At 42.4% G+C, this 19,512-nt stretch overlaps 2 protein-coding genes across 4 annotated transcripts; one reads left to right on the top strand and one right to left on the bottom strand.

Moving 5' to 3' along the window:
- Positions 1-234: 234 nt before the first annotated feature.
- On the top strand, positions 235-12,554 carry brd10 (bromodomain containing 10). Of its 3 annotated transcripts, none has more exons than XM_086300759.1 (10): positions 235-344; positions 1,270-1,972; positions 2,439-2,639; positions 2,757-4,378; positions 4,470-4,531; positions 4,653-4,742; positions 4,848-4,963; positions 6,581-6,789; positions 6,997-9,021; positions 9,867-12,554. In XM_086300759.1, the coding sequence occupies exons 2-10, from the start codon at positions 1,281-1,283 to the stop codon at positions 11,837-11,839; spliced, it is 6,990 nt and encodes a 2,329-aa protein (XP_086156885.1). In that variant the 5' UTR covers positions 235-344; positions 1,270-1,280; the 3' UTR covers positions 11,840-12,554. The 3 variants fall into 3 exon arrangements, with proteins under 3 accessions (XP_086156885.1, XP_086156886.1, XP_086156887.1); XM_086300760.1 differs by having other exon boundaries at positions 243-753; XM_086300761.1 differs by having other exon boundaries at positions 243-1,972.
- mlana (melan-A) lies at positions 12,410-19,461 on the bottom strand. The gene is made up of 6 exons (XM_086300767.1): positions 19,339-19,461; positions 15,425-15,540; positions 13,889-13,981; positions 13,658-13,754; positions 13,345-13,452; positions 12,410-12,883 (listed from the first exon to the last, which is right to left on the bottom strand). Exons 1-6 carry the CDS (start codon positions 19,348-19,350, stop codon positions 12,815-12,817), a joined length of 495 nt encoding a protein of 164 aa, XP_086156893.1. The 5' UTR covers positions 19,351-19,461; the 3' UTR covers positions 12,410-12,814.
- Between the last annotated feature and the right edge of the window lie 51 nt (positions 19,462-19,512).

Here is a 19,512-nt window from a genome sequence, read left to right as displayed (position 1 = left end):
AGTGTCATTCTGTGCATTGTGGCTTTATCAGTTGGTGGATTTTTACGCGTGTATTAATTTGTGTAATGATAAGTGTCTCAGCGCGTTCGCATTTTGCACGACGATAAGAGACATACTTTTAAAAAGCTCAATGATACAGCATCGAGTGTGTGTAATGTATGTGTGTGCCCGCCTTTCCCCCCCCTCGTAAGAAATAAACAAAACAAAACAACGGTTCGGCGTGACACGGAACATGCTAGCTGCGTCAAGCTGCGCACATTTGCATCGAGGGCACGCAGGGTGGAAGCGAACTGGACACTTCAGTTGTCTTCAAACAACCCAGAGGAGTCAGTTACTAGCTTTTTGTAAGCGCTCAGCGTTCATAGTATACCTGCCACACGGTGTATATTTGACTCTGAAGTGAATGTGTACATTTTTACCCGCCATAAAGTAGCTGTCAAGTTGAAAACCTAGCTGGTTAGCTGGGTAGCTAGTGACAATGAACCGTTATGCGTTTTGAAACAATCGGCTAATGCTCCGTTAGCCGTCCAGTTGTCACTGACATCATTCCGTGCGATGGCGACATGATACGCCCGCTTAACTTTTTTTACCTGGACATGTAACCGCTGCAACATTTTCACCATGGAGAGCAAACGCAGCAATTGCAGGCCCTAGGCTGGAAACAATAGCAAAGCTAGCAGAACTAGCAAGCCTTCGTGGCTGCTAAGCTTGCCCTGCCTGGTGCGTCTGAGGAGCCGAGCTGAAAACGGCGAGGTATGTCGTTGAACCAACCAAATTCTGTCTGTGGTCACTTCGTTTTGTTGTTATTTTGCACGTGGTCAGGATGCGAGGAGCGATAAGGGGGTGCCCTTTAGTTTTTGTTGAAGAACAGGCAGAGCAAACTTTTGTTTGCTTACCGTTATTCTGACTTGATTTTGCGCTAGCGTGTGAACAGCTAACTTCGAGTTAGCTAGACACTGATGCAGGGAAAGTTTTGAAAGATGGGGCATTTAGGGTAAGATAAGTCACCCCGCTAATTCTACGAGGTAAACACCCCCGCGTTTTATCATGTGTCTCTGATAATGTGTTCACTGTTCATGACATCGCTTAAAATGAAAGCAAACTTAGCTCAGCGATGTTGGGCATCAAATTAATTTACAGTTTTCCCATTTTGCGGTTTTTGGGGGCTGTATAAATGCATTGTATATTTGACCAAGTCTATTCTTTCATCACTGAGTGTTATTTGTAAAATAAGAAGTCGCCATAGGTGACACCTGTCACCCTCTTCAGGCGTCAGTGCTATGGATCAGGAGGACATGACCGAGGAAATCACAGCAGATGTGACTGACCGAGACTCCGCACCTCAGCAGCTCGCCTCTGACATCGTCATGTCTTCACAAAGTCAAAAATGGGTGCGCAGCAACGCTGAAAACACCGGCTTGGTTATAACAGAAGAGGGGCTCAGTAATGGCACCTGTGACGTTGATACAGTGGTGGCGTTGTGCTGCCCTGGTGACAGTGGAGATCTCACTGCAGAAGGTGACCACCTGGCTCTGAGCAATGATGGTATGTCAGAGTTTTCCAACAGTGACCTCTCACTGCCTGAAGTCTGCATTTCCACCAACAGCAATACCTTCGAAGAGGACATGAACTATGAGGTCCAGCAAGCTTATAGGATATTTACTGGCTTTCTTTTGGATAAGCACAAAGGGATCACCAGCCCATTCCTCTATCCCATTGGCCACCAGGAGGCCCAGCATGGTATCGGAGGGGTCAAGGGTCGGGTGCAGTCACAGCTCAGGCAGTCGATGTGCTTGCGGAGGATGGAGGAGAAGTTTGTCAGCCAGGAATACGAGACCATAACAGAGTTTGTTGCGGACTTCAGACTGATGTTGGAGAACTGTTATCGCTACCATGGTGTGGACCACTGGATCTCCAAACAGGCACAAAAGCTGGAAATTATGCTGGAGCAGAAGCTGACGCTGCTGTCCAGGTAAAGATAATGAAACTACACTCTTGAACAGATTGCTGCGGAGAGAAATGTCCAAAGTATTGTAAAGTTGCAATCACGATCATACCAAAGGTGTTTTCTGTCACTTGGATTCTCAACAAGTTGGTGTTTCACAAGTTTCCAGTCAGTAATTTATAATAATAGTAATGTTTATATTATTTTAAACTAAACTAAACTAAAATTAATAATAATAATAAAAAGTAATGTTTATAAAGTAACGAGACAGCAAATTATGTCTCAACCATCTTATTTAGTATTTATTTGCTTATTAATAACAAAATGTACTTGCATGTTACAGTTATCCCATTTTAAATAATTATTTGTCTGTTTGATCACATTAGTAGTGTCATTATACTCCATGTTCATTTGGTTTTACAAAGTAACTTTATTCGTTTTGGTGTACCCGGCTTTTTGTTTTCCTTTTTTCTTTCTCCATTTGTCAAACTAGAACGCTGCGAGAGAAAACAACTTTGGCAGTTACTTCTAAAGGACGTTTTGGGGCAGAGGAGGAACGGGGCACGGGGGGCACCTCCACGCGGCGGCGATCCACACCTCGTAGCCTTGCTACGATCACTGTCGGTGGGCACGAGTCGATCATGGTGCAGACCCTGCGGCTAGAGGAGCAACAGAGGGCCAAGGAGGAGAAGAGGTGAGTGAATTGCTGAAAGGAAAGACTAAAAGTCTCCGTTGCGTGTTGAGTTTTGTGATGATTTAGTGCAAAAGTAAAGCAGAGTTTAAAACCACAACTATACCTTTGCATTTGCAGGCAACGTGAGCTTGAGAAGAAAGAGGCTGAAGAAATGTCAGCTAAGGAGGTGGAAGAGTGGGAGCAGAGCTTGCTTTCACTGGCTTTTCCCCACACTGTGCAGACCCTCTGGGAACTCCCTGCTATAGGACACTTTCTCTGCCTAGCTCAGACTGCCCTCAACCTCCCTGAGATCATATTTTTTGAGCTGGAACGTTGTTTGCTGATGCCCCGTTGCAGCCTGCTCCTCTCCAAAATAATGTCTTCCCTGCTCTCGCCTCCACAGAGGAGGGCCACACTGCACCGCCGGCCTACGTTGCCTTACAGGCGATGGGAGTCGGAGCTAAGGCAGCGTGTTTTAGGCTGGTATCGAACCATTGGTGCCTCCCGTGATCAGCCAGGTCGCGCTGAACAGCTGGGACTTTGCCACCAGTTTTTTAGCACCCTAGGGGAGGTTAGCCCTTTAGAAGAGAAACCCTTCCACTTGTTGCCCTTCTATCAGCGAGTATGGCTTCTGAAGGGGCTATGTGATCATGTGTATGAAACACAGAAGGATGTACAGGATGCTGTGCTCGCCCAGCCCATCCACGAATGTAGGGAGTCTATCTTGGGCTATGACAGCAAGGAGAATACCTATATACATTTCCCACATTTCTGTGGCGCAGACCTGAGGATCTATCGCCAGAGCCCCAGCACACCCCCAGCATTCCCATTTCCTTCGGTATGGGTGAAAAAAGTTGATTTTAAGCCAGGTACGGAGGATGAGTCAGATGGCATGCGGGATGAGGGCAATAAAAGTGATAGGGGGTGTTTTGGAGTCTCCATGGACACTGTAGAGACCGGTAATTTGGGAAAACGGAAAAGAGAGACATTTAGTGTTTTCAAAAAGGAAAACGAGAAAGAAGAAGATCAAAAAAAGTTAAAGTTGTGGTCGCTGGAGCAGATTTCTGAATTAGCGTCCTCTGATGGAGACTCTTGTGAAGACTCTAAACTGGACTTAAAAATACACACAAACTCACTGCGCCACACACACATCAGTCCCAGTGAAGGAGGTAGTGTAAGAATTCATTTAAAGCAAGAGACTTTAGATGTGGAGCAACAAGCAAAGAGAATCACAATAAAACAGGAGCCGGGCTTGACACTGGGTGCGGTTCGCACTATTAAAGCAGAAACACAAGAGCCTTGTCTGAATGTAGGGGAGCACAGCTACACAGGCAGGTCTCCAGCTCGATCTGTGAATCTGGCCTCTCCAACTAAACCGTTGGGAGTCAAAATGGAGGGAGGAAGTCCCACTCAGGGACACCAAAGATCTTCGTGTTTTGAATGTTGTAAAAAGAAAACTAGCAGTGTTAAATCTGAGGAGTGTGGCTTCTGTTGTGGTCCATCAGAGCTGGCCACACAGCTGTCTTCTGAGAGCACTCAAAACTCGACTGAAGAGAGGGCGAATGACAAAATATGGACTAAAAAAAAAAAGCGGAAGAAAAAGCGAGGGAGGGAACAGCTGCTGAGGGTAAAAGGAGAGCACAAGCAGCTACCGCATGTGGACAGGATGAGGCTGTCCCCAGCTGAGGCTGCCAAGTCTACACTGCGGAAAGTTGGCACAACAATCAAGAGAAAAGACAAGAAAAAGAAACATAAAACAGGTGAGGGGAAAAAAGATTGGTAATGATGTCGCTCCTGTGGCTTCCGTCAGTATTACATCAAAATCATTTGTGTATTAATTATTTCTGACAGGTAAAAAACCTGAATGTTCAAAGAAAATCAAAGAGGAACTTTCAGCTGAGCCCTCATTCAAGGTAGTCAGATTCACTGTACACTCTGATCTTGTTCCTTTGTTAGTCTGTTTTTTCCTATTTTAATTTTAAACCTGATTTAGTCCTTGACAGTTTTCTGTGCCCTTTTTTTCCTCTTGTATAGTTGGTCTGCACCAGTCTCGAGGAATTACGCGAGCTGATCGGTAAGACTGAAGATGAGCTTGATGACCTGGAGAGCACTAAAAAGAGATTGGTAGGTTACAGTCATTTTTATTAAGCAGAGGGAAAAAAGTTTGTTTCCTCACATTTCAGTGTTGCCCACTCACTTAAGTTTTCCTTTACACGTTTGAACTCGCAGGGTCGGTGGTACTATAGGAGAGAAGCAGTGAAAGACCTCCATAGCACACTAATCAGACTACTGAATGAGCTCTCACCCTGGGAACCCAAGCTTGTCAAAGCACACCAAAGGAACAGGTTTGACGCTTACACAATAATTGGATTTATTCTTCATTCATATTTATGCAAGCTCACTGGACACTTTATTAGGTACAACAGTAGGTAGGTTTGACCCCCTTTTGTCTTTAGAGCTTCCTTAATTCTTCATCGCACAGCTTCAACAAGGCAACAAGGTGCTATAAACATTGCTCAGAGATTTTGGGCGTTTTGACGAAATAGCATCACACGGTTGCTGCACACTTGTTGGTTGCACGTCCATGGTGTGAATCTCGCTTTCCGCCACATCCCACAGGTGCTCTGTTGGATTGAGATCTGGTGACTGTGGAAGCATTTGAGTACAGAGAGAACTCACTGTCATGTTCAGGAAACCAGTGTTAGATTATTTGAATTCTGTAGTTGGTGTGTTATTCTTCTGAAAGCAGTTGTCAACCATCACCATCACTGTGGTCATACAAGGATGGTTTGCAATAATATTCAGGTGGGCTGTGGTGTTAAAATGATGCTCAACTGATACTGAGGGGCTCAAAGTGTGTCAGGAAAATAATATAAGAAATAATATATTTTATAGCAGAAATCAATAATTGTCAGATCAGGCAATGTTTTTCCAATCACCTATTGTCGATTTTGGTGAGCCTGTATCATTTGTAGGCTTCTCATCCGTAAACTCTCTCCGTACTCTTTCACATGATTCTTGCGTAGGTGGTAGAAGAGGTTTGTCGTGTTTGAGCCTGTGGTGGGGCATAATTTGAATAGTACAGTTTTCTGGTCCGTGTCAGACTTTTCATAACCAAACCATGTCCATGCTACAGAGGTCCTTCTGTTTGGAGCTGCCTGGTTCTGCCCCATCTTGACTGGCCATGCTGGTATTCTCTGTGCCTGCATCCACACGGTGACCATCCAAACGATGAAAACAGATTGCTGTAAACAGTGTATTTTGCGACACCATGAAACAAACAGTAGGGTATAATATGAAACGATAAATGTTTTAATTTCGTCGTCGAATATATTTCGTCATATCGCAAAACCCTACAGTCAGATATGCTTTTTTTCATACTTCGGCTGTAAGGCATGGCCATTTGAGGTACTGTTGCCTTTCTATCATCTTGAAGTAATCTGGAAATTGTTTTCTGACTTCTGGTATTAACAAGGCATTATTAATCAGAAAGCTGCTGCTCACTGGATATTTTCTCTTGTCTTTTTTAGTCTGTTCTTTGTAAGCCCTAGAGAGGGTTGTGCTGAAAAATCTTACCTGACTTATCTTTATGCTGATGCTCCTTTTGAACTTCAAGAGGTCATCTTGTCTCAGTCTACGTGCCTAAATGCTTTGAGTTGGAAGCATGTGATAGGCTTGTTAGCCATTTATGATGACAAGCAGTTAACCTACTGCAATTAATAAATTGGCCAGTGAGTGTTTATTCAAATACATTCAAATTGAATTTAAGGTTTACCATGATTGAGTTTTGTTGGTGTTGTCTTCTGTTTAATTTGTATTGCTGGTCTTAATGGTATGTTTGCTCATTTGGTGGTCGTCTGTCCAGAACAAAGTATAGTGATGACAACTTTATTTAAACAGCTCATTGTAATATAGCATCATTACTGAAGTCTTGATTTTTTTCATTGTTTTTCTATTGTCAGGCTTCGTTTGAAGAAGGAATTTGATGATTTCAAGAAGCACCCAGAGTACAGTAACTTTGAGCGCGAAGAGAGCAATTTATCATCATCATCATCTGATGATGATGAAGAAAGGGATTTAGGGAAGGAGGTTCCTTCACTGTCAGATCATTATGGGAGATCAGAAGAGGAAGACATGGAAAACAGAGTTCCCAGAGGTCTCTGGAGTGGAGGTAATTGCGCTTGAATCTAACGTTGTTGTTTTGTTTACTGAAATGTAAGATTTTCCTCATTCTGTAGGCAGTAGTGCAGTCAGTTTACACTGTTCTTAGCTTATTTGACTGTACTACATGAAAGTCACTGCCTATTGAACCTTCATAGGCAATTGTAAAGCTTATAAATCAATATATCTCTAATAGACTTTTCTATTTTCTTCTCAGAAAGCACTAGAGACATTAAGGCTGAGTCTACTGGAGAAAACACGGTGACATGTGTACCTCCAAACCACCTAAAACACCCTCAAGCCAGTACAGAGAAAGGAATTGGTCTGTGGCAAAAAGATCAGACTGTAAGCAGCATAATTGCTTATGCCGACTCCAGGTCACAGTCGAGATCTGACCTGAACCCAGCAAATAAATCCAGGGATTCAGCATGGGCAGAAAGGGTAACAGCCCATGCTTCAGCGCCTCCCAGATCCCCCATCCTTCACCCAACCATTGGACTACCTAAGGGCTACACGCCCATCCCCACCCTGCTGGCTAAGAGTGTGGGAAACAAAGTGACCTTAATGAATCGACCTGCTGATTGCCCAGGTGTTAACAGTGAAGATGAACCGAGCAAGAGGTCTTTGGTCTCGCTGCCTACAACTGCAGTAGCTAACACCAAACTTTCAAAAGCACAAAGTTCTCCATCCAGTTCCCAACAGAACAAGCAACAGATTGAGGTACGAGGACCACAGCAGACAAAAGCCCCTGAGCAGTCAGAAGTGGCCACTGTGGCAGCAGTTCTTCCTAAATCTCCACAAGGCAAACCAACACAGACTGCACTTAAAAATCCAGTCCAAGTGGTGTACAAGGTGCCTGAGGGACTGGGTCACCTTGTAAGGAAAGACAACAATAGCCCAATAAAGATCTCAGTTCAGCCCGTCCTGGGCCAAGACACTGGAGAAAAGACTGTCCAGCAAGTAGTGATTCTGCCTTCTAACCTTCTCGTTCATAAAACTGAAGCAAAGTCTTGCTCTTTAGCTCAACAACAGACTAAAGGCTTTCAGGCAATAGTTTCCAAAGTGGCCAGCTCTTTTTGTATGTCTACCGATGTGCCTGGGTTCAGGATTCCTGAAAACAGAATTCCTGTTCAACAAGTGGCGCCCCTAAAAGATGCCAGGACAGTGAAGACCCCTTCTCCTTCGGTTTCACCTCGTCTTCAACACGGGGCTCTAAACAGAGCAGGATCTAAAGAGACACAGTTATGCAGTGTCCAAGCTAGTGCTTCACACGATACCACACCAAACACAACCTCCATCACAGCAGTTTCAAATGCAGTTTGTACTGAGCCTGAGAAACCTACAGACCCGAAACAGGAGCTGAAGACTGTGTGCATCCGTGACTCACAGTCAATCCTGGTAACAACTAGATGTGGCAACACGGGCATTGTCAAGGTCCAGACATCCTCGGACCAAAACACACTTGGCTCTGTACATACCAGTCCAGTCATCACTATCTCGCCTCAGTTTAAAGCCTTCCTTCTGTCCAAGGCCACACAGTCTACTTCTGCTCCCACTCAGACCGCACCTTCTGTTGTCCAAGCAATGACAATTTCCCAACCCCAGCAGCAGATCCATCCTGTGTTAAAAACCCCTTCCTCTCTCAAAAATACCATGCTCACTGCAACCACTGGTAGTGGTATAACATGCCCAAAAAGTCAAACTACAGCCAGTGCTGTTGCTGTAAGTCAGGGCCTCAGTAGCTCAACTGGTTCTACAGTTGTGACAAACATTTCTCAGCCAGTCCACACACCTGCTGCTGGTTCTCATTTTCAAGCTTCAGTAGCTAATAGCAGTGTTGCCGTGCCACTACAAAGTGGCTCAGGGTTTTCCCAAGCAGCCACCAGCAAGACTGGTATGAAACGCACCACTACAGATGAAGGATCCCAAGTTACCAAATTCATCCTGGTTACTCCATCTTCATCCTCATCCTCAAATGTAGCTGCATCCAAAGGGACACCCTCCTCCCCGAAGCCAGGTCCTAGTTCAAGACTCATGTTTGTCACTCAGCCCGCATTGACATCATCAGCCACAGTCATTGGAAGCCTTTCAGCACCGGCGATGGCAACGTGTGCAAGTGGACAGGGAGCAACCACTTCATTATCAAGTCAGACTCTGAAGGTGGGATTAAAACCAGGAAAACCTGCTAGAAGTATCAGCTTGGAGCCATTGTCCAAGGGCAAAAACATCACCCTGCCCCAAGGTGAGTTTTTGTTTTTTTATTATTATTATTATTTGTTGTTTGTCTTGGGTTGGCTCAATTTTGAAAACTTTGTAAAGTTTATGTGTATAACATGTATCTCATAGTGGGAGAAATGCCACACTATCCAATGTTGGCATATAAGTAAATCGAATGTAGCAGAGCAGGTGAAGCTTTTTAAGCAGTGAAGTTGGTGAGCAGGGATCTGCTCTGAACCCCTTCTTGGTTGCAGTGGTGATAGACAGATTAACTTGAGGTCATGGTTTGGACATGTGCAAAGGAGGGATAGTGGATTTACTGGACGAAGGATGTTCAAGATTGAGTTGCCATGTGGACAGGAGAAAACAAGGAAGACCACAGAGAAGGTTCATGTATGCAGTGAAGAAGGGCACGGAGAGGGTTGATTTGAAAGCATGGGAAGAAGATAATTCGTTATGGCAGCCTTAAAAGGATGCAGGCAAAAGAAGAAGAGAAGATGGTTTGATAAATGACTTACCTGTGATTTTGATAGTGATTACAGGAATGTGTGCTGCTCTTGTCTTCTGTAGAAAGCATTATCTTGCAGAACAACTGAGGACAACACGTCTTGGTCATGCTGCCTTCTTACTCAGAGTGAGTGAGTGAGTGAGTGAGTGAGTGAGTGAGAGAGAGAGAGAGAGAGAGAGAGAGAGAGACAGCATGGCTATATGATGATGTCATCTTCACAGTTGGTTTGGCTTGGAAAAAAGACTGATGTGTTGGACTCGCATTGTTGACTACTTCGCTGTAGTGCTTGATTTGCTGGAATCAAAGAAACCTTTTCCACCACAAATTTAATAAATATTTTTCTCATCTTTATGTTTCACCAGGTGTTCAAATCCAGTTACCAGGGAAAGCAACTACTGGACAGACTACTTATGCCCTGTCACAGTCTGCTTCCAAGTTCACACCAGGGTCTGTTTCAAATGCATGTGGTCCAACAACCTTCACCACTACCACTGGACTGGTCCCAGCAACAAGTTTAAATGCCATCACTAGTTCTTCCCAGCTTGTCTCTCATGGATCAGTCAGCACCAGCTCTCACCTCCAGGGAATCCCAGCATCCTCCTTGATGTCACAAACAGGCTGTTATACATCCATAAACACTGCTGCTGCTCAGCCAAAGGGAAACATGATAAAGAATGATGTTAATATCCCAGGAAGCGTAGTGTCCATCACCACTCCTGTTCAGACAGCTACTACTGTGGAGAGTAGGCCAGACCGAACTTCCACACTCACTCTTGATTGTCAGAGGAGTATCGGTGAAGAAACCACTTCCTCCTCCTCCTTCTCTTCATCTCAGTTTGCTCGCAATAAAACCCAACTCCCTCTCTCCTCTGCAACAACCACCTGTACCCCATTCACCACCTCTGCAACCAGCACAATCCAGCAGAGAATAGTCATTAACACCTCTACGCCACTTGCTGCTGGCACACAAATTCTCCTCAACAATGCACGCTTTGTAGTCCCTCCCCAGGGTTTGGCTCCAGGCAGCCACGTCCTTATCATCTCTAGCCCTGCACAACAAGTGCCTCCTGCCAGTCCTACAAGCACTGGACCATCAGTACCTTCTCAAGGTGCAAGCCATGCCATGGTAGCCCCCAGGGCGCCAGTTTTACCCCAACCCCCAGCCAGGCTGCCTGGTGTCACAGCTGTAAGTTCTCCCTTTGTGGCAAGCACCCCTGCTGTCGTTCCACCGTTGCTGGCAACCACTCCTAATGTCTTGTCACTAAAACTAACAGGAACACCTGGCCTGGGCTCAAATTTGTTACCCAGTAAAACAAATGTAGTATCGGCACTTCCTAGGTTGCCAACTGCACACGTGGGTAACTTTGCGTTACCTCCAGTAGGTACATCCACTCTGGTCTCCCCTACAGCAAGGTTAGACAGTGTACCAACTGTACCAGTGTTAACAAGTGCCCCTTGTCTTGGATCAGCACAGGGCACAGTCAGACTAGCTGCCACTACACAAGCAAAATGTTTATCAACCATTTCACCTGTAGTAGCACCCCCCTTGGCCAGATTGTCGGGACCTCTGTCATTGCCTGTAGTACCCAGGCCATCAGCTGTTACCCTACCCAGCCCTGTTATACCAGTTCCTGCACCCCTCTCTTCGCCAGTAGCACCAGTAATAGCAGACACACCAGCTTTGCATGGTTCTCTTCCTACCCAGCATGTGATTGCAGTGACAACCCTAGGCATACAGCCTCAGCAGACAGCTGTCCGATTTGCAGCACCGACCACCGCTCAACCACAGGTTTTAATGCATTCAGGGCTGAGCAACACATCAATCAAAAAACAGACCCCACTCGTGCAAACAGTGCCTGCTGGCACACGGACACAGGTTTTGCCAACTGTGGCTGTTCCACCAATCATCAGTGGAGTCTCTAGAATGCAGGCACTGCCTGTTGCTACTGTTCCACCCATCGGAAGCACTGTCAACACATTTGAAACAGCAACTGTGGAGACCACATCTTCATCCAGCACAACTGTAATAATCACTCCAGGTCAAACAATCCCATCGAGTAAAACGAACACCACCATCCATCCACCTGTTGTACTGACCAATCAGACACTTGGAAAACACTCTGTGGAGACCTCAGCCCTGGGTCTGCATACAAGTGTAGCTTCCAAGATGCTCATTAGTCCCGATGGGGCTGTTTTGAGCACTGTTCAGCGGCCGGTCAGTTCAGCAGAGCTGACTGAACCTCGGGATGCACTGGTGATTTGTACCAACAGTTCCACTGGAGCACTACAAACACATGATTCCTCTTTACAGCCTTCAACGGCAGACACAAAGTGAACCAATTAAAGTGGAGTGTGAAAGCTCAGACACCACTTTTCAGGTGCTTAGTTTTAGCAGGGTTCACATATTTTTGCTTGTTTTAATCCTGGTTAAAGAACTACATTTTCAGCTTTAGTTTGACTCCTAACTTAAACTTATGCTACATTAGGTTTCATCCTCTGATTTAATTGTCTTACATGTAAACCTGCTCAGTCAGACATGGTGAAAAATGTATACTGTGAAGAGTTTCTGGAGGGGGACACTACTAAGGTTGCCCTGATTTCAAATGTGTAGACCCTTCCTTGAGTAATTGCAAGTGTTATAACCAATTGATACAACAGGAAGGTAGATGAAATAGATTTCAAGTTGAGCTTTAGCAGTTTAGCATTTCAGTCCCAGTATTGTTTACGATTTATCATTACAACTTGCTCTACTTTTGTCTGTCAGGTTGGAAAGAAAAGAAAGGAAAAATCCATCAGCATCCAGTCTGTCATGTCCTTATTTTCAACTAGTAACTATTTGAAAGAGGCATTTTACTTTTTAGAAATAAACTACTAGAGAAATTTGTACTACATATTTGAGCCAATATAAATGTTTTAAAGTCACATTTATTTATTTTTACCATATAGATTTTTTTCCCCCCCAAAAAATAAAAAAAATTACTAGGTACATTTTCATGGAACAATTCTGGACGATACTGCATGGAAATAAACAATGCAACTGTCCCAAACAAGCGTGTCTGCTTTCTTATCCTCAGAAATGTGCAATAATAGTGTTTTACTGTTTATTGAAACAAGCTATAGTATTAAAGCTGTGTTCATTTTTGTCGTTTTTAATTTTATTAAGTGGGAGATACAGTAGTTTCACCTATATTTGGCTACAATGCACTATATTGCTAGGGACATAAGATTATATATTTTCAAACAGCAAGGTGAGCTTGGAGTTCCTTCTTCATTGTCTTTCTTTGCCTCTTCCATCTTCAGCCACAGTGCTTCAGGGGGAATACGGAGGTGGCAAAGGCCCAGAGGAAATCTTCTCATAGGCTGGAGGTGCATTAGGAACCTGTAGAGAAGTGGAACAACAACAAAAATGAAAGCTACAGTTCAGTTATATGTGAATAACATGTTTATGCAGCGTTGAAAAGTGAAGCCAAAGTTTATTTCCCTAGGGACGTGTCATAACAACAAATGCAAAATGTCAATTTTTCACACACGGGATTCCACATGATATTTGAAAGACTGCTGCTCTGATCCTCCTTTCACTTTTCCACCATACACACATCATCTCTGGGAACTAAACATTTTTATACCTCCCTCCAGTCTGGTGACATAATCCGTGCTTCAGGCATCCACAGCTTTTGCTTTCACGTGCTCTACATCATGTTTCAAAGCTCTGAGGCTCTGTGTGGAATATCAGGTTGCACAAAATTTAAATGAAATACCTACTGATTTGTGATTTTTTTTTGGGCGGGGCATTACTATATCCTGTATATGTGGCTATTATTCCTGAAGTAATTGTCTCACCACAGATTGGAAGCTGCCAAAATCAGTAAGAGCCATCTTGTTTTCTGCTGGAGATCCTGCCTCCGAGTACTGGCTTCCTGTATAACCTGATGATCCTGATCTGGGGCTCTGCAAGTTACAGAAATGTGTACGAGGGTTTGTGATGAAACAAAATGAGAACATAGTGATACAGGCTGGGAAAAGATGGGTACAAACTGAACACATGATGCTCTTTGAAATAGGGTGAACTGAATTTTCATTTTGACATTTTACAGATGTTCACCAACAACAAATCAGAATAACATAAATCAGTTATAAAGTGTGATGGTCTCACTCTGATAAGTTTGTAGCCACTCCTTTTCTTGAAGTACCAGCAGCCCAGGATGAGAAGTGCTGCAAGGATGACAACCAGCAGAGCTATGCCCACTGCCCTGTGGTCCACAACACAATTCAAATTGAGAAAAACTTTTCTTTGCACATGGGTTTTAAAGTGTTCACAACAATACAAATTTGGGCACAGCAGTAGCTTAATAGCAATGATTTTAAGATGACAATAGACACATACTCCTCAGCTCTGACGTTTCCTCGCCTGCTGCTGGCAAAATAAACGTTGAAGTCCCCACGAGGCATGCCGTGTGTACGATTACACAACATCAAGCTGAAAGTCAACAAGGGATAATTTTATAAGGAACAAATAGACAATACGCTCACATGACTAACTATTTAAACCCATTGTAGCCTATATAGCCATATAATAATTGAAAATGGACTATGATGTGAGGTACTGCTTTGATATTAAGGTCAAGGTCAAGGTCAAATTTATTTATATAGCACGTTTCAAACAGCCGATGCTGCACAAAGTGCTTAACAATATAAAAATGGCATTAAAAAGCAACAATGTAATACAATAATAACAATAAAAAACAATAATAGGACAATAAAAGAATTAAAACAATAACTAAACTAATTCAAATAAGACCAAAATGCTTGGGTCATAGTGTGTTAAAAGCCAGGGCATAGAAATGTGTCTTTAGTAATGATTTAAATTGCTCAAGTGTTTGTGCAGATCTAATATTTAAGGGGAGACTATTCCAAAGTCTGGGACCTGCCACAGAGAAGGATCTATTACCACGGGATTTGAGATTAGTCCGTGGGATGGCCAACATTAGTTTTGAGCTAGACCTCGTGGTTTTTCCTGGAGCATAGGCAGAGAGGAGCTCAGACAGGTAAGGAGGGGCTCGGGCATGAAGTGACTTAAAAACAAAAAGTAAAAGTTTAAATTGGATCCTGTAGGAGACAGGAAGCCAGTGTAAAGAAGCTAAAACTGGGGTTATATGCTCTCTCCGTTTGGTACCAGTTAGCAGGCGAGCAGCTGCAGTTTGAACCATCTGAAGACGATGGATGGTGGCCTGATCTAGACCATAATACAATGAATTGCAGTAGTCTAATATTATCCCAGAGGGAGGTCCATAAACTGCCAAACAAATAGTCTGGACACAATTAAATGCCATAAAGCTTAGCTCTGCACTGTGAAATCATTATTATCTACCCGCATGCAAATTTTTTAAGTGAAAATATTATATTGTACCTAATCTTGATAAGGTAAAATTAAGTTCAGATAGTCCTCACTCTTTAATAGCCTGTAATGTAAAGCCAGTATGTCTTGATACAATTATTAAAACTTTTAAAATAACACAAAAGTGTAACTGTGTAGGGGTTCCAAGCTTTGGACCACTTACTTTTTCCACTCTGTGTCTGTCCAGTGTATACACCGGACTTAGCTGCATCTCTTCTATCTGTCTATTCTCTCTGTCTTTGTGTTGACTGATGCTATCTTACAGACTTCAAGTGCACATCAATACAAATCACATATATATTATGTAGATACAATGGAAATCGACTGCTACTAAGGTTGTCTTTGAGCATCCTACATCTGTGCAGTGAAATGAACCTTATCAAGAAGACCCTAATTAGCATTTCCTTAATTCACATTAATGTCATGTCAAATTGAGCCTTTCATAAAAGCGCAATGCCCCACATGCCTTTAACAAGCCTTCTTTTTATAGAAAAGTAAGACAAACAGAAAAACCAGCTACCTTACCGAGTTTGAGAGAAAGGATTCAGAAAGCAGCTCTTCTGGTTGGTTTGGCTTCTCAGAAAGATTGGGTCCACAGAGCGCTGTGTTTCTTCACTCCTCAAATATCTTAACTCAGTGTGCTGGAGAGCAGAGAGGGGCAAAAACCCCTCATGACCGTCACGGGTTAGAGACTCATGGTTAAACCCATTGAAGCGGAGTAATTACCGTGAAACCCTACGGCAACATTATTATCCACTCGTGAAACTACAGGCGTCAGCTGCTGGCCTTTCATATGACTGTGTGTGTGTTTGTGTGTGTATACCAACTTCATTATTATTGATAAATATCCTAATGAAATTATATAGATATAAGGAAAGGAATACAAAAATTCAATACAATACCAGGCTAAGTATCTCAATGATATCACGCCTTTATCATAAAAGATAAAATACCTTCAAATTACCACAATGTAATATAAGAATTTCATAAATACTATAAACCTAAACAGTAATTTCAGTCATAAAGTCTAACAAACAAACAAACAACAAAAGGAAACATTTCTGATCCCAGTATCACTGTTTTAGATTTGTGAGGAGTATTTGCCTGGATTATCTCAGCTCCTAAACAAAACAAAACTTCTGCTCAAGTAATTTCTTCATCTGCTGTAGTGCAAAGATACAATATTATGCAAAAGTCTTGAGCTATTACTCTTTTCTTTTTCTTTTTAATGTTTTGCTTCCAGACTTTCTTGCGATTTTCAAAGAAGTACTCTTAAAGAATAGTTCTCCAGTTTTCTGAAGGTGTTTTGACTTATTTTTAGTTTAGTCTTTGTACCTAACAATTTAAATAGGAATGTTTTTTTCTTTAACCTACAAATCATCAAGTGTAAAAAAGGCACCTACGCCAATGAACCAATTTTGTGTGGACATGTTACAGACAACCAATTTTAAATTGTACCTTTTTGTGCACTTTTTTACTTGCAGCCTGTCACAAAAGCACATAACTTGTTCTCATTTCTAAAAACAAATGAATCTAAAAAAAAAACCCCAAACAAACACCAAAGATAACACAGTGTGACAGCCGCAAAACAGCATTTTTGCATTAAAAAGGGGACTCCCAAAGAGCTCTTAGCTAAAAGCTTGGCACATCTCAGTGTGGTGTGCAGGACAAATGAAGAATTGATCGGCCTGAAAAGCTATCTACAGCAGATGAGCAGTATTTGAAAGGTATGTCCTTGAGAAATGGGAAAAATCCAGCAAAGACTTGAGACAGGACCTGATGATGCATCTGGTCCTTCAGTTGACCCATCTACTGTTCACTGAAACCTCATCAGAAATGGTCTCAGGTGAAGGGTGGCTGTCAAGAAGGCATTCAAGAAGTGAGCTAGGGAGAAAAGGCTGAAGTATGCCAAATTACACAAGAACAGGACTGAAAAATCAGTGACAGCAGGTCTCATGGAGTGATGAATCCAAATGTGAAACCTTTGTTTCAAATAGTCATCAATATGTAAGGTTAGAAGAGAGGTACAATAGTGAGTGTTTGCAGCCATCTGTAAAACACAGTGGATGCTCTGTCATGGTTTAGGTCTGCATTTTGGCCAGTGGTGAATTAATTTTGCCTAATATATGTTAGCATATTTCAATAAACTGGTGAAAATATATCAAATTTTCCTAACAAAATATAAAGAAATGATGGTTGGCTAAAAAAAAAACCCTTCACAGTTTAAATCTAAAAAGTAATTTTTTTAAAGATATATAATTAAAGGTAAAATGTGAGCTAAACGCTTTCTGTGTTTTCTACGTTCTTTCTGTGTCTGTGTGAGTTCTCTCTGGGTATTCTGGCTTCCTCCCACAGTCCAAAGTGGGGTTAGGCTAAATGGTGATCCTAAATTGCTCATATGGGTGCAAATGTGAGTGTGAATGGTTGTCTGACTGGCACACTTGTCCCTGGAGTGGAATAAATAGATGGATGGATAGTAAATATGTTCTTCCTGCTTTGTAATTATGATAAAATGTATTTTAAAACTTCTTTTTTTTCTTATTGTTTTTACAGAAAAGAAGATGGAAAATAAAAGAGGACTCATTCCACTGGCCCATTCTCAATTATACAGTAGTTGTTACTGTTTTGGGTTTGTTTTCATAAGTCAAACTGCTGCTGGAGGGATCTTTTTTTTTGTCTCACTAAATGAAAACAGAAACTTTGATAGTTTTAGAGAGAGACAGAGAGGTTGTGGGGAGTGACGCAGGGGAGGCTGTTTGTTTTAATCTGGGATAACTTGACTTTTCCTCCACAAGAGGGAGACCAAATCCTGTTTATGAAACGAAATCTTAATGTGTCTCAAACCGAAGCTAAATGGTTTACTGCTGGCCTATTATGTAGCGTTGTAATGTAGTGTGAATAAATGTTTTAATATACTCACGTGTCCCCAAACCGCTACAGTCCTAATTAGTTTGGGTCATGTGAGAACATTTTAAAGAGGGGGCGGTGAGTTTTGTAGCTCTGGGCAAGCTGTGGTTAAATTTTTAGTGGGAGGCAGTCAGTTGATTGACTGATATATATATATATATATATATATATATATATATATATATATATATATATATATATATATATATATATATATATATATATATATATATTAGGGGTGCAACGATACACAAAATTCACGGTTCGGTTCGGTTCGATACTTTGGTGTCACGGTTCGATATTTTTTCGATACAAAAAAAATGTTCATGCCTTTTTAATTTGTCATTTATTAAAATTATAAATTTATATTTTAACTCAAAAGTACAGTTTTTAAATTTAACCCTAACCCTTGTGCGTGTTTTTTATTTTGACAGCGAATGCGCACCTGCGGACCACTTATGTGCAGCCCTGGTTATATAGTTCGTCATATTGCAGCCACAGAAATTATTTTGTCCATGAAACCATAAAGCTGCACCTTCTTTTTGCCTTATAGTCTGATTTGTCATAACTTCTCCGTTTTGTGGTAAGCTTTTCTTTGGCTGTCACTTCTTCACCCTGACCTGTCTTATTTGGCTCAGCAGAACTAAAATATATATATCCTGCTGCTTTTACACACGCACTCACATAAGCTCAGCGATTCTCTGCGCAATCAACCTCTCACATGTTTAAGCTTGCTGTGGGAGATTTCACTTGTCATGTTTGCATAGTAAGCTAACGATTAATAAGACGATGTCAGAGGAATTGGTGCGCAAATTATCATCACTCACAGATCAGTGCTTGCAAAGTGAAAGCAAAAAAACAAGCGCAAATTCAAACGCGATTTCAATATGTCACATATTGACAGTGGCTCACCGATGCCAATGACATAATTACCCAGCTACATTTCTGAAAGAATGCAAAAGCATTGACATATATTTTTCCTACAATAGCCCGACAGGCAGGGAAGAGATAGATTTTGGTAGCCCGACTGAAAAAAATCGCTAGCTCCAGGACGTCGGGCTAGCGATATTGCAAGCCCTGTATCTGATTGAGGAATCACTCATCTTTGGAAAAGAGAGTTTATTAGAGAAATGTCTCTTTCCAAAATAAAAGCTATACTATCCGCTTCTTCTGGGCTATATTCTCAGCAGCATAAGGAGAATCATGTGCTAACAGCTGTCTAAATGACTCGGCTAAAGTTAGTAGCATGCTTGTTGTTTTGGTCTTTGCACTAGGATGATGTCGGTGTAAATGTGCAGTCATATTCGTTGTGTTCCCACTAGTGCTTTCAGGTTAATCTCGTTGAAATGACCTTAACGCCACAACACGGCAAATCTCCGTTAACGAGCTACCGCCGATCGCCCCGTGTGTGGGGCTAGACAGCCAACACGTTAACGAGCTAACTGCGCTAACACACTAGCTCCCACCCATGTAATTGAGCATTGCGTGGCACATCCAACATACTGTTTTACTTTAGTCCATGACTCGCTTACCTTCAGGGTCATACGTCACATGAAAACCAAAATAATTCCAAACGCCAGATCTGAATGAGGGTGGGGGAGGTCCATGTGTCTTGCTAGCTTGCCCTGCGCTCTTCCTTCTGACTATGCTGTCTGTGTTGAGCGCTCAGTGGATCTGCGCTTGACAGTGCAGCCTAGGCGGAGTAG

Source organism: Aulonocara sp. 'chitande type north' Nkhata Bay, linkage group LG7 (assembly GCF_057382095.1).
Source record: "Aulonocara sp. 'chitande type north' Nkhata Bay isolate Kocher_YH1m ecotype deep benthic linkage group LG7, A_spYH_male_GT1.1, whole genome shotgun sequence".
NCBI classification, from domain to species: Eukaryota; Metazoa; Chordata; class Actinopteri; order Cichliformes; family Cichlidae; genus Aulonocara; species Aulonocara sp. 'chitande type north' Nkhata Bay.
Note: the sequence above shows the minus strand (reverse complement) of the source record. Positions and strands in the feature narration are given on the sequence as shown.

Coding starts and splice junctions, on each gene's coding strand:
- mlana (XM_086300767.1), bottom strand. Junction 13,755..13,888: donor GGAAACGTCAGAGCTGAGGA/GTATGTGTCTAT, acceptor TGTGGACCACAG/GGCAGTGGGCATAGCTCTGC. Junction 12,884..13,344: donor TTGGCAGCTTCCAATCTGTG/GTGAGACAATTA, acceptor ACTTCTCTACAG/GTTCCTAATGCACCTCCAGC.
- brd10 (XM_086300759.1), top strand. CDS start 1,281: ATGGATCAGGAGGACATGACCGAGGAAATCACAGCAGATGTGACTGAC. Junction 2,640..2,756: donor AGGGCCAAGGAGGAGAAGAG/GTGAGTGAATTG, acceptor TTGCATTTGCAG/GCAACGTGAGCTTGAGAAGA. Junction 4,379..4,469: donor GAAAAAGAAACATAAAACAG/GTGAGGGGAAAA, acceptor TATTTCTGACAG/GTAAAAAACCTGAATGTTCA.